Here is a 15,405-nt window from a genome sequence, read left to right on the forward strand (position 1 = left end):
CCAATCAATCTTTGGGTCTTTCTTTCTCTCAATTGTATGACCCAGAAACCTCCCTCTTGACCAAGTTTCCTTCTTGAAAAGAGCAATCCTGGGCTGGAAATGTAGCTCCATTGATGGCGAGCTTGCCTAGCATGCATGAGGCCCTGGATTTTACCTTTAGCATAGTATAAACTGGGTGTGGTGGTGTGCATCTATAATCCCAATACTTTACTCAGAAAGTGGAGCAGGCAGATCAGGAGTTCAAAGTCATCCCTGGCTGTGTTAGACCAGGTGGAGCTTTATAAGATACTGATCCAAAAGGGAGGGAGAAAGGGAGGGAGAGAGAAGAAGGAAGAAAAGAAGAAAGAAGGAAGGAAGGAAGGAAGGAAGGAAGGAAGGAAGGAAGGAAGGAAGGAAGGAAGGAAGGAAGAAAAGCAAGCTAGGGAGATGGCTTAGTGGTTAAGAACATTTTCTGTTTTTGCACAGGATGAAGGTTCAGTTCCCAGCATCCACATCAGGCAGCTCACACCATACTCTGACCTCTTCAGGCACCTGTACACATATGCACATACATACATGTCCACATACATACATACATAAAACAGTATTTAAAATTAAAAGAAGAAAAGGGCAATTCTGGAAAGAATGGAAGATGTGAACAACTTGGTCCCAGTCTAAAGTGGCTTTGAGGCTACCAGGCTCTCCTCTGCACCTTAGCAGGAATGATCCTCACCAATGGAGCTTTGAGGTGTTCAAAGGGCCACCTCCAGCTGCCCGTTGATTCCAGCTAGCCGTGGCCACAGTGCAGCCGCTGGAGGTCCTGAGACAAGAATCTTCAAAGAAAGAGATCATAAAAGATAACTATGGTGGACAGGAATCAGTAAACTGTGACAGCAGCAACAGCTGAGTTCAAGGGGCAATGTCTGCGAGTCATTGGGAAAGTTTTGTGCTGACAGCTGTGTGCCTGGCGTTGCACAACATAACCAAACCAGCTCCTGGGCTGCTTCAGGCTCATGAATCGCTGGCCCAATAGACAGCAGCATCAGCTGAGCTACGAGAGAAAGCTGGGTCCCTGGGGGCCTAAGCTGAGCCTTGGGGCTTCCCAATAATGTGACCTTAGTCAAGTCTCTCAGGAAAGGAAAAAAGAAAACCGGCTTCTGTGGAGTAAGTACGATCGATCTCTTTGCCCAGATGAGGTAAGTCCTCACAACAGGTTAGGAGAGCAAGGTCCTGACATTGCATGGCGAGTCCTGATGACCGATGTGGACTTCAAGGCTGTATAACCAGGGAGTGGGAACGTTGAATTAGGACCTGAATGTCTCAGTTCAAGTCCTGGGGTCTTTCCTTGAGCTTTAGCTGCCTCCTCCTCCAGGTGGTGATGATAATATGCATATCTTGGGGTCGAGGTTCCACCCACAGCAACAGCAGCTAAGATAACTCACTTCAAACACTAAGTGGTACATTGGAAGTTCTAATCCCTCCATTTCCCTGGAAATGTAGTCATGTTCATGTTACTGCCATATCAGGTTTGTGAGTGAAGGACCCAGAATTTGCCTTGAAGGGAGGTTATTTAGACTTTACTTCCTTCCTACCCTGCTTCCCTGGCCTTCTCCATTTCTTGGTATGGCCAGGCCCCTCTTCTCCCCGAGTTTCCGCAGACGGCCTGACATCAGTGGGTGTTCCCTGGGAAAAGCGGGCGGGCGCAGCTCCTGGCACCGCTTCCCCTAAACCCCCTGCCTCAGATACTAAGCGGCGGGAGGGTTTTGGAGCGACCAGCCGCCTCCCTCTTCCCCAGGTCTGGAACAGCAGCTGGACCCCACCCCTCGGCGTGAGAAGGAGGGGGCGACTTGAATCCCTCAGCTGATGCTGGGAGACCCGAGTTAGTACGGGGCGGGAAGTAGATCTCGGTTCTGGGGTTACAGGGGGAGCTGTCCAGCCCTGCAGATCCAGCTGGAAAGAAGAGTGGGCCAAGGCGCGCCAGGCGGAGCAAGGCGCGGGCGCCAGGCGCGGGTGCGGCAGTGACTCCCCCTTGCAGCCCGCTCCCCACGTGGCCGCCGCCGTCCCAGCCCCTCCGAGGAAGCGGCGCGGCTTCCTGCGGCTCGGGCCGGGGATATAGGCGCCCCCGCCCGGGCCAGCTCAGCTCCGCCGCCCCTCCTCGCCTTCTCGCCCAAGGCGTGATGGCCCGGTTCCTGGTGGAGCGCGCCCCGGGTGGATCGCCGCTCGCTCTGACCCGCGCCGGGCGGCCGGCAGCGCTCCGCCTCCCTCCGCTGCTCCTGCTGCTGCTGCTGCTGCTTCTGGGTGGTGAGCGCAACCCCGGGGGCCCGGGTGGAAGACGAGGGAGGTCCGGGGGAGTGGGGACGAGGCCTGGGCTACCCAGGCCAGCACGGGACCACCATGAGAGTACCAACCGACGTGCGGAGCAGCTCTGACCTGCACATGGGCCCTGAACACATCTCCCGGTTGGCACAGGACCGCACTTCCCGCTTTAGGAAAGCTGGGGCGCCTGCCAGGACCTGGCGGAGAGGTCTTGGAAGGTCCGGGACTGACAAGAAGGGAGGGGGCTTTGGGCCCCGGTGCGAGTTGGGGCGCAGCTGGTACCAGCCGCTCCCTTCCCGCACTAGGACAATACAGTAGGGAGCGGGGAGATTATTTCTCTTTATGTTCCAAAGTAGTGCTGACTTGCCAGGGCCTTAGTCACTACCCCTAAACAGGCACCGCTGTTCAGACCTCCCTCTCCCGCATCATCTGACCCTTCTCACTCATTTCTTTATACAGCTGTCTCAACCTCTCCGGAGTCCCTGAATCAGTCTCTTTCCACTGAGGACAGCTGGCTGTCGAAAGGTGGGTGCCCAAGTCTGTGGGGGGAACGACCTAGCGGAAGGATAAAGCCAGCACAGGGGAGGGGTCCTTTCACAAGACAAGCCTGGGGCCAGGTGATGCCCCACTAACCTCCCGAATCCAGCTTTAAGGCATCTTGCCCCAGCTGGGTAAAAAAGACCCGGACAAGGTGTATGTGGATGTGCTTGTGAGGCTGGGAAGGGAAATACTGTGCACATGGAAGCCATTACAGGATTCCAGAGCCCGGATCTCCCCACAGCCACAAGTGTCCTGCTAGGAATTTTTCAGAGGGATTCCCTTGTCTAAAGGCAAAGGGCTCTACTTTGTAAATCCCTGGGTCGGAAGGCTTGGAGGGAGGGCCAGCTTGGAGGTGTGGTCACTGTGAAGCATCTGTCCCTACAGGGAATATGGAGGACAGCTATGAAGAGAATGTCCAGTATTGCTGGTTTGATTATAAGAGTCTTATGGACTCGGTCAAGGACTGGTGTAACTGGACTTTGATTAGCAGGTAGGGGCAACGTTGAAGGGTGGGTGGCTCAGGCCAGGCGTTGGGCGACTTCCTCGTGGGTGGACCTCGCGTGAATGTGGGACACCCTTCTCCCTGTGCCCAACGCCTCCCTCACTCAAATCCTCTGCTGCCCCCCAGGCATTACAGCGACCTGCAGTATTGCTTGGAGTACCAGGCGGAGAGGTTTGGCCGGGGGTTCCCAAATCCTTTTGCAGAAAGGATCATCTTTAAGACTCACCTGATACACTTTGCCAACTGCTCCCTGGTGCAGCCCACCTTCTCCGATCCCCCAGAGGATGTGCTCTTAGCCATGATCATCGCCCCCATCTGCCTCATCCCGTTCCTGGTCACTCTTGTGGTGTGGAGGAGTAAAGATAGCGATGCCCAGAGCTAAGGGGGCGCGATCCTCAGCGGCCATCTTTCCCCTTACCCCTGCTGGAACTGGGAATCCCTTCTCCCCTTTCTATCTCCTTTTCTCGCTCTCGTCTTCCCCACAGACCTTTGGATTGGTGGAAATGGAAGCCAAGCCGAGTCATGGCACAATTTCTGTAGTCTTTAAAAAAAAGTGTTTTTGTACAATATTCCTTTTTTTTTTGTTTTGTTTTTTTCGAGACAGTGTTTCTTTGCGTAGCTTTGCACCTTTCCTGGAACTCACTCGGTAGCCCAGGCTGGCCTCGAACTCACAATGATCCACCTGGCTCTGCCTCCCGAGTGCTGGGATTAAAGGCGTGCGCCACCACCACCCGGCACAATATTCCCTTCTTAGTGGGGTCTGTGTCGATGATAGTTCTACAGGGCCTCATTCCTGGGAACAGAGCTTGAATCGGGACAGCTCTGCTCCTCGGGTCCTTTCACCTGCCCTCCGCCTCCACAAGAAAGCCATGTTCCTATATTCTTTCCTCCCAGGGAGGGGCCTTTCCTGTCCCTCTCCAAACCCAGCTCCAGGAAGCAAGCAGGAAGAGACTCCCTTCCGGTCGGTCTGGACAGCAGCTGGGGGCCTTTAGTTGGGGAGGTATGGGAGGAGGGGCAAGAAATCTCTACTCCAGCAGGGAAGAAAGACTACCCAGGAGCCCAGCTTTGCCCTTTCGTTGTGCCTCAATATTACTCTAGAGACAGAAAGAAGAAATATGATTACCAGCAGAAGTTATCCTTAAGGACCTCAGGATTGAGGCCCAAGGCAGTGGGAGCTTCGTCTATAAGATTCTAAGGTCCCCTCTAGGTTCCCACATCATCTTAGATCCATCATGGCCACACACTGCCCCCTGGTGTCCACTAAAGGCAACAACCAGACAATGTATGGGATCTAGAGGAAGTTCCAGGTTGCTGCGGAAACTGGACCCTGGGGCTCAGAAACACGTTATCTCCTTAACAACCAAATTCTTAGCTGGGCCCTTCTAGAGCTTCTTGAGAAATATGGTTAAGATACTCCATTGACACACCTACTTCTCTGCAACTCATCATTTCTCTATATGAGCAGTGTTTCCCAGACAGTGAGGACCAGTTCTCACGGGGGGAGGGGGAGGTGGGGGGAGCGGGGGGGGGGGGGGGACGGGGACGGGGACACGGGACACGACACTCTCATCTCCAATCCTTCCTGAACTACACTTACCAGGTCCCTCCAAACACATGCAAAGCAACTTTACTTTCCATAGAAACATCTGATTATCTTTTGCAGCACTCTTGGGCTCTTTACAGGCTTCCATTTTCCCTGCTAAAATATCTGCTTCCCTAAATAGTGCACACCTATTTCCAGGCACATGCTTATCTGTTTTAGATATAAATGCCTGTGTTTCTTGGAACCTACCTATTTGTTGTCAAAGATATGCTTCTCTCAGGCCACATCTGTTATCTAAGGATTTTTGTTTTGTTTTTATGAGACAAATTTTCTCTGTGTAGCCCTGACTGTCCTGGAACTCATTCTGTAGACCAGGCTGGCCTTGAACTCAGAGATACACCTGAGTCCATCTCTCAAGTGCTGGAATTAAAGGCACGTGCTATCACAGACCACCAACCTAAGGATATTTTTTAGTTTTTAGCTGGAATAAATATTTGCTCTATTCCCATGAATATATATCTGTCTTTGTTCATTTTACTAATATGCACGGGGTGGGGTGGGGTGTTGGGGATTTAGCTCAGTGGTAGAGCACTTGCCTAGCAAGCACAAGGCCCTGGGTTCGGTCCTCAGCTCTTAAAAAAAAAAAAAAAAAAAAAGACTAATATGCACCAGGAGCCTGCTGGTGTAAAACACGGTGTGCAGCGTAGTGTTGGAAAGGCAGGTTAGAGCAATTCTGGTTTCTACTCTCAATGGTTTTCATCCCCTGGGAAACGTGACAAGTACAAATAAATCAAAAACCTAGAACATACAATGGCAGTCACTCAAGGGAAACGGTCATGTATCCAAGTGCAAAGGAAGGGGGAGAGCACATATGGCTGAGACGGTCACAAGAGATGTGGTGTCAGCTTTCCTGTCCATGTGATAAAATCCCAGCCAAGGGGCTGGAGAGATGGCTCAGTGGTTAAGAGCACTGGCTGCCCTTCCAGAGGTCCTGAGTTCAATTCTCCCAGCAACCACATGGTGGCTCACAACCATCTATAATGAGATCTGGTGCCCTCTTCTAGCCTGTAAGGATACATGTAGACAGAACACTGTATACATAATAAATAAATAAAATCCTGGGCTGGAGAGATGGCTCAGTGGTTAAGAGCACTGGCTGCTCTTCCAGAGGTCCTGAGTTCAATTCCCAGCAACCACATAGTGGCTCACAACCATCTATAATGAGATCTGATGCCCTCTTCTGGCCTGCAGTCATACATGCTGTATACATAATAAATAAATAAATAAATAATTCTTTAAATAAATAAAATCCTTTAAAAAAAAATCCTGGGGCTGGAGAGATGGCTCAGTGGTTAAGAGCACTGGCTGCTCTTCCAGAGGACCCTGGTTCAATTCCCAACACCCACATGGCAGCTCACAACTGTCTGTAATTCCAATTCCTGGGACCCATCATCCATGGCTAAAACACCAATGTAATGTGAAATAAAAATAAATAAATAAATTTAAAATATCTTCCCTAACTCAGTATGAGAAAAATGATGTTAAAAAAAAAAAAAAAAAAAAAACAGCCAAAAGAAACTTAAAGGAGCAAAGCTTGATTTTTGCTTAATGTTCCAGAGTATGGCCACTTGGTTTCATTGTTTCTGGGGCCATGGTGAGGCAAGAGTATCATGGCAGGAAGCATGTAGCCGAGCAGAGCCCACACGGCAGCTGGAAAGCACAGAGACTAGGGACGGTATACTTTTCTAGGGCACACCCCCCAGTGACCTACTTCTTCCCACCAGGCCCTACCTTCTTTTTGTTTGTTTGTTTTTTCAAGACAGGGATTCTCCATGTAGCAGCCCTGGCTGTCCTGGAACTTGCATTGCAGACCAGGCCAGCATTGAACTCACAGATTTATTTATTATGTATACAGTATTCTGCCTGCATGTATGCCTGCAGGCCAGAAGAGGGCACCAGATCTCATTATAGATGGCTGTGAGCCACCATGTGGGTGCTGGGAATTGAACTCAGGACCTCTGGAAGAGCAGCCAGTGCTCTTAACCTCTGAATTAGACTTTGACCTTCAGAACTGACCTAAATTAAAGGATGTAGGGGGCTGAAGAGATAGCCCAGAAGAGTGCCCGCTGCTCTTGCAGGGGACCAGAATTTAATTCCCATCATCCATATCAGGCAACTCACAAACACCCGAGACTCCAGCTCCAGGGGACCCTTTTTTTTTTTTGTCTCCATGGGTACCTGCATAAATGTGTATGTACATGTAAATAAAATAATGTGTTCTTAAAAAAAAGAAAAGATGTTGCCAGGTGTGGTCGTGAACATCTCTAATCTCAGCAATCGGGAGGCGGAGTCAGGAGGATCAGAAGTAAAGTATCATCATCTTCGGCTACATAAAGAGTTCCAGACCCCTCCAAAAAAAGGGGAGGGGGCTGGAGAGATGGCTCAGTGGTTAAGAGCACTGGCTACTCTTCCAGAGGTCCTGAGTTCAATTCCCAGCAACCACATGGTGGCTCACAACCATCCGTAATGAGATCTGGCACCTTCTTCTGGCCTGCAGGCATACACGCAGGCAGAATACTGTATACATAATAAATAAATAAATCTTAAAAAAAAAAAAAAAAAGAGTTCCAGACCAGTTTGGGAAGCATGAGACTGTCTCAGATTAGAAAGAAAGAAGCAAAAGAACAGAAAGGAAGGATGGGTAATATGAGGTAACAATGGGACAAGTTTTTATATCCCACAGAGAATCAACAGTGGGGGAGGGGGAGGAGAGAGGAGGTTGGAGGTAGAATTATCATTTGGGGATTATTTCCACCCTCAAGCACAATATGCATCCATAGGAAGTACAAAAGCTTTAAAAGTTTATTGAAAAAAGAAAAAAAATGTTGAAAAGAAGATAGTTGAGGTTTGACTTTAGGGAAATGCCCATCTTTAAAGAATGAAAGAGAGCCAGGTGGTAGTGGCGGCACACCCTTTTAATCCCAGCAGTTGAGAGACAGAGGCAGGTTGTTCCCTGCCAGCCTGGTCGACAGAGTGAGTTCCAGGACAGCCAGACCTACAAAAAGAAACTGTCTTAAAAAAAAAAAAAAAAAAAAAAAAAAAAAAAAAAAAAAACAGAGAGAGAGAAAGCGCCAGGTAAGGTGAAACACACCTGTTGAACCCAGCACTGGGAAAATTGAGGCAGGGGGACAGAGAATGCAAGTCCAGTCTGGCCACCTAGTAGGACCTCATGTAAAAACAAATCAGACCACAGATAGGGCACATGTATATAATCTCAGCACTCAGAAGGTTGAGCCAATAGAATTAAAGTTGAGCACTGGGATTGAAGGCATGCTCGGTTAACATAGTCCTCCCACCCCCACCCCATCTCCACCCTCACCCCACCCCGGCCCCAAACAGGGTTCTCTGTGTAACAGCTCTAGCTGCCTTAGAACTTGCTCTGTAGACCAGGCTGGCCTGGATCTCAGAGATCCACCTGCCTCTGCCTCCCGAGCGCTGGGATTAAAGGCGTGCGCCGCCGCCGCCGCCGCCGCCGCCGCCGCCGCCGCCGCCGCCGCCAGCTAACGTTACTTTTAAATAGGAATAAACTGAGCTGTGGATAAAGGAAGAGAGGTAAGATGTCCTGTAGGGAACTGGAAAAGAGAGGCAAGGGCGGTGGCATTTCTTACAAAGGAAGGATGATACTTTTGAGTTTAAAAGGAAGAGACAGGAAAAGTGGAGGGGAACTTTTGAGGTATGACTTAAACATGACAGATGAAGGGATTCTCATAATCACTCAGCAGGGAGCAGGAGGACAGACACAGGTGGGCTGTCTTGATGATTGAGGATGACAAGGAATCAAGGAAAACAGCCCAGCTTCCCCCCATTCTTTACAGGTGAGCATTTCTGAGCAGTCAGACGTCAGCCTTCTTTTCAATCCACCTTTTGTTTAGCATTTCCATCCCTCAGGTGGGTTCATATTGCATTTCAGATCAGAAGACTCCCAAACTTATATTTCTAGATTCAACAAGGCTCCCCTGAGGGCCCAGTACTGAGATTACTCAGGGAGCCTGGGACTGAGTAAACAGGTCTGGGTATTTTCCTCCTTCAGCAATTTTCCATCGCTCAGGAGTGGGGGTAGTGTTGGGAGAACGGAACAATAATTCTGGTCTGGGAACTGACCAGTAATTTAGGCAGGCAAAGGGACAGACCTGGGTAGTGTACGTTGGGTTATGAGTCAGATAAAGCCGGCAGGGATTCCAAATCTGGGGTCTAGAAAGGTGAGATTGTGGGAAAGATGAGAACTAAATGTTAGTTTTGAATCTTGGAAGAGAGCAAGGTCGCTTACAGTGATGCAAACCACACAATATGATCCCACGGTTATACAGGAAACGAAGGAGTGAAGTCAACCTGGGTGGGAATGCAGGAGCCTGCGGAATCGCGAGTTTATATGGAATGGTGATTGACACGAATGTAAAGAAGCCTTCGAGATGTGAGCTCTATTCGCGTTCTGCTAACTGCGCACTTGCAGAAGTCATTTCTTTTTCCTGGGTTTAAACCAGGAGACTTCCAGGGCCCTTTCTGCTCTGCTTGGTGAAATTTTTTAGGACTGTCTTAGACTGGCTGGTGACAACGATCGCTCCCATCCGCGTTGCGTGCCTCCGGAGAGGAGTCGGAACCTTTCTGCTGTGCTGTCTGCCCGGACATGCCGAGCCGGAGACCGGAAGCCAATTGTCAGTTCCGGGTTTTCTGGGCTACTACGATGGCGATGAGTTTCGAGTGGCCGTGGCAGTACCGCTTCCCGCCCTTCTTTACGTGAGGCTCAGACCCCGAGAAACCCCGGGTACCTCCCTCCCTCCCCGGGGCCCAGGGCTCAGCCCTGATGATTCACTTGGGGTTCCGGGGGAGAAAGGAGCTTCCGGGCGCCTTCCGTCCAGCCAGCCCTTCACTTTCTCCCCTAACGGTGCTGCTTTGCCCTCTCACGCTCTCTAATTCTGCGCCCCACTCCCTTCACCCGGCAGGTTACAGCCGAACGTGGACACTCGGCAGAAGCAGCTGGCTGCCTGGTGCTCTCTGGTTCTGTCCTTCTGCCGCCTGCACAAACAGTCCAGCATGACCGTGATGGAAGCCCAGGAGAGCCCGCTCTTCAACAACGTCAAGCTCCAGCGTATCCTCCCTCAGGCTCTTCCATAGCCCACACACGCACTCCCACACTTCTCTACATGTTCAGACTGCATCTCCCCGCCTGCCTTTACCCACAGTAGGCAGATTTCTACTCAAACTGGACTTAGGAGAAGGCTGAGATACAGGGCAGATCATCATTTGACACATACCTCCCAGGCAGTGCCAGCCCCCGCATTAATGCCCTCGCATTAATAAGTGCTGGGGTCTTACAATCTGGGCCTTTAAGTAGAGTCCCAAATTTATATCCTGGACTGTTTTAAACTATTGAATCTCCTCTCTGTGAGGCTCAGACCTCTAAACCACCTTTAATAATTTTCTGTACTTAACATCACCTCAGGAAGTGAGGGTCATTTATTTTTGCTGGCTGATTCATAGGTAAAATATGTGGAATCTCCTCTCTGTGAGGCTCAGACCCCTAAACCACCTTTAATAATTTTCTGTGCTTACACCACCCCTCTCAGGAAGTGAGGGTCATTTATTTTTGCTGGCTGATTCATAGGTAAAATATGTGGAGAAGGTGACAGAGAATGAGGGGAATGGTAATACTCTTTATTTTCTAAAACTCTTGCCTTTTATTTATTTATTTTGAGACCCGATTTCTGTAGCCCAGCCCAGCCTTGTTCGGGTGATTCTGTCTCCATCTCATAAGAGTTAGTGCCACTACTCTGCTAATTCTTCCCTCCAAGTAGAAATTTCTTTTTTACCTTCCTTTCCAGAATGTTCAGAAAATGCTAACTTGTATCTTCTTCAAAAATTGCATGTATGTATCGCAGGGGAAGGTAGGGTCCAGATGACACTCATCATGGGCCCTGCTGTGGGCATTTTTATTTTACCCAATTTATTTTACCCACATAGAGCATCCCCTTAACCTTAAACCAGGAAAACTTCCTGTAGAGTCAATCCAGATTGTACTAGAGGAACTAAGGAAGAAAGGTGGGTTCAGTCCCTCAGATACCTATTTCCTTCTTCTTAATTGGGTTTTCCTGAGGGTAGAGCAGGGCATCTCTTTCATTTTAATGACTTTCTCTCCTCCAACTTGAAGCCTTAAGTATTCTGAGATGGCCCCGTTCTTTCCCCCATTAATATACAAAATTAAAATCCCTCTATGGCCTCTACCTGAAGAGAGATAGACTAAGGAGAATAGGATGCTTTATAAGTAAGAATAGTACTGAATCGCTTTTTTGGTTTTTTTGAGACAGGGTTTCTCTGTATAGCTTTGGCTCCTTTCCTAGAACTCACGCTGTAGCCCAGGCTGGCCTCGAACTCACAGAGATCCTCCTGGCTCTGCCTCCCGAGTGCTGGGATTAAAGGTGTGCGCCACCATCGCCCAGCTGCATACTGAATCTCTTATTCTGAAAGCAGAGTCCTCCACGCTGTCCCGTGTCGGTATTTGCCTTTCTGCCCCTTTTTTAAGAGCACGATGCTTTCATAGGTATCTGTTTTACAGGGAACCTCGAGTGGCTGGACAAGAATAAGTCTAGCTTCCTGATCATGTGGCGGAGGCCAGAAGAATGGGGGAAACTCATTTATCAATGGGTGAGGCCACCCTGCTAAGCACTAAGCAGTGACCCATGGCAGAGAAGAATTGCCGCCAGTGTCCAGCCGATAGCTGGTGTTTTTTAGATCCGAACTTGGCAGAGTGGGGAGTGGGCAAAACCGGAAGCACGGGCCTTCCTGGCAGCCTTCCTTCAGTGACTCAATGTCTCTCCTGCACAGAATCTCCCTTTCTTTGCCTGTAGGAGGCCAGAGGCTACGTGAGGCCATGTTTGGAGAAGGTAGTACTGGGAACCATAAGTGCTATTGTTGGCTGGAGCCTCTGGCCACAGGAGATAAATGGGGAAAGGAAGGGAGGGAAAAAAAAAAAACCTGGGTTCCCTCTCCCACTGTGCCTTCATGGTGTTGTTCACATGAATGAGACCTTCTGAGCCAGTGTGGGTGGGAGGACAGAGTCTTCTGTCCCTCAAATTCCTAGTCACCACCAGCCCCAAACATTCCCAAGAGAGAAGGAGGGGGGAAAACATCAACAACCTAAATATAACAAATACACACCACCCATTCCTGAACAGAAAACAACCAGGATGAGAGGTCACTTTTGAGACACGTGAACGGCTGCGGCTTAGTGGTTCCAAATGTGTGTACCCACAGACAAATATAGCACCTGTAGGTTCATGGGGGGAGGACAGTGCAGAGGTGACAGTCCTGATCTGGGAGTAGGTAGCATTCCTGGGGAAAAGGCAGGGCTGAAGTTGACCTTCTCCCAGGAGATCCTTGGTCCTTACTCAGTCCTCATCTGTTGTGCCCTCAGGTTTCCAGGAGCGGCCAGAACAACTCTGTGTTTACCCTCTATGAACTGACCAGTGGGGAAGACACAGAGGATGAAGGTAATGCCCTTTCTCCTCCAGCTCTCTAACAGAACCCTCTCCTCTCCGGTACTGGGTTAGTATGTCTCAAGACTAACCATTTCTCCGTCTCTGGATTCCACAGTGCAAAGTTCTGAGGTTTTGGGTTTTTTGTTTGTTTGTTTGTTTCTGTTTTAAGACTTATTTTTAGCTGGGCTGTGATGTGCACACCTTTAATCCCAGCACTGGGGAGGCAGAGGCAGGCGGATATCTCTGAGTTTGAGTCCAGCCTGGTCTCAAGAACAAGTTCCAAGACAGACAGGGCTATAAAGAGAAACCTTGTCTCAAAACAACAACAGCAAAAAGATTATTTTTATGGTATGTCCATGAGTGTTTGCCTGAATGTATGTATATGCACCACATAACATGCCTGGTGCCCGTGGGGGCCAGAAGGGGTCATCGGCTGGACCCCTTGGAACTGTTGGGAGCTGTTAGTTGTGTAGGTGCTGGGATCCAAACGCATTCCCTCCATAGAGCAGCAAGGGTTCTTAACCACGGGGCCTCTTCTCCAGCAAAGTTCAGAACGTCCTAACTCTCACCCAAACACTCCGTACCACTTGAATTCACAAACAAACAAAACCACTCTTTTTGTTGGTGTGGATGTTTGTGTGTTTTTAAAAGATTTTTCAGGAGTATGTTAAAAAGTGTTGCCGTGGAAGCTAGTTAAGGAACCAGCGTGGGGGATTAAACTTGGAATCCATTCCTTGCTGACTCAATCTCTCTTTCACCCTTTCTTCTTATGGAAGGCTCAGGATTTGTAGGTGTCAGCTGAAGGGATTGGGCCAACACCCCCAGCCCCACCCCCTTGCCCATTTAAAAAGGTTGGGTTTGTGCCAGGCAAGGATTTGTATGGCCTTTGATTTTTACATAGGGTAAACACTTCTTAGCTCTTTTTTTTTCCCCCTGTGACTCTTCATTCTGATCCCCAGGATCACCAAAAGTTTCAGTCTTTGCCAGGGTAAGGGGGTTGGGGGTTCTGCCAGGCTGTGACTGCTCCGGCAGACTTTACGCCGCTTGGCTGTCTCCCCCTGCCCTGCAGGCCTCTGCTTGCTGTTCCCACCATCACCCCACGAATTCAGCACTGCAGCCTGGCCCAGCCCACCACTCAGCCTGTACAACTGGAGGCTTCCCCAGAATGCTCTCACTCCTTGACCTGAGCTGGGCTCCCTCAGGGGGTGAGGTGAGCAAGCCTGTTAGGGCTTGTCTGCTGCCTCTCACATCTTTCTACAGTATCTTCCCAGTATCTCTGGATACTCCGCTGGCCTTTGGCTCCCTTTCAACTAGGAAAGGGCAGATACTGGCTACCAAATTTAGCAGTCTCTTGGCTAGGGGGTGCTGCGTATACTTCATGTATTAAGGCAGATCCTCCTGGTTTATACAGATGTTTGGATGGGGTCACTGTCAGTGCATGGGCCCTGGCCTAGGTCAGATTATCAGGGTTATTTTGTGGTCCTAAAGGCATGTTGGTAACAGCACAGAGAAAGAGGGCTCTGGGGGTAGAACTGAGAAGGGTGGAATAAGCCTGCTTCATTTCATGCTGACCCAGGCTCCCTTCCACTCTCAGCTCCCAAGGAATGCCCAGGAAGTGTGAGCGACAGCTGCAGCCATACAGATAGCGTACAAATAGAATATCCTGCCTTTGGGAGTGCTGAGCTTCTGGCTCAACCACCAAAAGAACTGAGTGTCCTGACTGACCATCTCTTCCTCTCCAGAGTTCCATGGGCTGGATGAGGCCACCCTGCTGCGTGCTCTACAGGCCCTACAGCAGGAGCACAAGGCTGAGATCATCACTGTCAGTGACGGCCGAGGAGTCAAGTTCTTCTAGCAGAGACCTGTCTCCCTCTGCTTCTCACCTCCCACCTTTCCAGGGCTTTCCAAAGGAGACAGACCAAGTGTCCCACAGACTGGACCCGTCACTCCACCGACTCAAAGGGCTCAAGTCCTGAAAGCTCAGACCTTGGGATCTTTCCCCCTTAGTCCATCTATCTGTCCCCGGGACAGAGTGAGCCCACGGTGCCAGGGGAAAAGGATGTTTCTTGCCCTACCTCCTTTCCCATCCTAGACTGTCCCTGGGCCAGGGTCTATAAACCTGACACTTTACATGAGTTCTCACACATAAGTACACACCCATATGCGCCTGCACACGCTTCTTTCTCCTCTCCCCTCCCACTCCTTAGCTGCTGTGGCCTCCCTTCTCAGGCTGGTGCTGGATCTTCCTAGGGGTGGGTGGAAGCCCTGGCTGCGGGCAGCCTTCCAGGCAACACAGAGATAGGAAGCCCCAGGGGGCTTGGCAGGGAAAGGCAGGCCCACTCTGATTGATGATATTAAAATCTCCCACTGTCTGCCTGTTACTACTGCTGGAATCCGACTGTGGAAGGCGGGGCAGTGTTCCACCTGATTGAGTCCCAGCCAAGGAAAGAGGAGAAGGAGCCTTTGGCCTTTGTACAAGAGAAAGGCCTCTGGGCCTGGGGTCTCCAGCGAGCCTGTAGTTTTCCATGTGCTGGGTGGGTTGTGTGGGGGAGTGGTGTTGGAACACAGCTTGGGGACAGCCTGCTGCTTGCTCTCTAAATTGGAGTCACTTAATTGCTCCCCCATGGAAGTCCTGAACTATTCTGAAGCCCCTCCCTCCACCCATCTGGTCTGGGTGGGGTAGTTGTGGCCAAGGGGAGCTGGGGGGTAAACCGGATGTGGACTTTGGTTTATTGAAGACTTTGGCAAACAGAAGAGGAGGAAGGAGAGCCCACAGCAAAAACAGCCGTTCTGGCCAGGGCCAGACTCAGGCCAAGGTGGGGTGGAGCTGATGGGTGACCAGTTCTTGGTTGGAGGTTGGGGGGGGGGGCTTGTCCTGGAGTATACACACCCATCTTTGTGCAGACCTGGGGTCTAGCTGAGTCAGGAAAACCTTACCTTTCCAACACCGATGTTAGGCCTAGGGCTACTCCTCCTGATTAGGACCTGCAGCG

At 50.2% G+C, this 15,405-nt stretch overlaps 2 protein-coding genes across 3 annotated transcripts; both read left to right on the plus strand.

Annotated features, from left to right (window-relative positions):
- The first annotated feature begins 994 nt into the window (after positions 1-994).
- On the plus strand, positions 995-3,906 carry Ramp2 (receptor activity modifying protein 2). 2 transcript variants are annotated; one of them, XM_042282836.2, is made up of 5 exons: positions 995-1,143; positions 1,775-2,280; positions 2,755-2,820; positions 3,220-3,325; positions 3,464-3,906. In XM_042282836.2, exons 2-5 carry the CDS (start codon positions 2,157-2,159, stop codon positions 3,717-3,719), a joined length of 552 nt encoding a protein of 183 aa, XP_042138770.1. In that variant the 5' UTR covers positions 995-1,143; positions 1,775-2,156; the 3' UTR covers positions 3,720-3,906. The 2 variants fall into 2 exon arrangements, with proteins under 2 accessions (XP_042138770.1, XP_042138769.1); XM_042282835.2 differs by lacking the exon at positions 995-1,143 and having other exon boundaries at positions 1,691-2,280.
- A 5,609-nt stretch (positions 3,907-9,515) lies between these two features.
- On the plus strand, positions 9,516-14,793 carry Vps25 (vacuolar protein sorting 25 homolog). The gene is made up of 6 exons (XM_006992929.4): positions 9,516-9,674; positions 9,881-10,026; positions 10,923-10,976; positions 11,491-11,579; positions 12,349-12,424; positions 14,155-14,793. Exons 1-6 carry the CDS (start codon positions 9,565-9,567, stop codon positions 14,265-14,267), a joined length of 588 nt encoding a protein of 195 aa, XP_006992991.2. The 5' UTR covers positions 9,516-9,564; the 3' UTR covers positions 14,268-14,793.
- The last annotated feature ends 612 nt before the right edge of the window (positions 14,794-15,405 follow it).

This window comes from Peromyscus maniculatus, chromosome 8, assembly GCF_049852395.1.
Source record: "Peromyscus maniculatus bairdii isolate BWxNUB_F1_BW_parent chromosome 8, HU_Pman_BW_mat_3.1, whole genome shotgun sequence".
Lineage (NCBI taxonomy): Eukaryota > Metazoa > Chordata > Mammalia > Rodentia > Cricetidae > Peromyscus > Peromyscus maniculatus.

Coding starts and splice junctions, on each gene's coding strand:
- Ramp2 (XM_042282836.2), top strand. CDS start 2,157: ATGGCCCGGTTCCTGGTGGAGCGCGCCCCGGGTGGATCGCCGCTCGCT. Junction 2,281..2,754: donor GCTGCTGCTGCTTCTGGGTG/GTGAGCGCAACC, acceptor TTCTTTATACAG/CTGTCTCAACCTCTCCGGAG. Junction 2,821..3,219: donor GGACAGCTGGCTGTCGAAAG/GTGGGTGCCCAA, acceptor CTGTCCCTACAG/GGAATATGGAGGACAGCTAT.
- Vps25 (XM_006992929.4), top strand. CDS start 9,565: ATGCCGAGCCGGAGACCGGAAGCCAATTGTCAGTTCCGGGTTTTCTGG. Junction 10,027..10,922: donor CAACAACGTCAAGCTCCAGC/GTATCCTCCCTC, acceptor ACCTTAAACCAG/GAAAACTTCCTGTAGAGTCA. Junction 11,580..12,348: donor GGAAACTCATTTATCAATGG/GTGAGGCCACCC, acceptor TTGTGCCCTCAG/GTTTCCAGGAGCGGCCAGAA.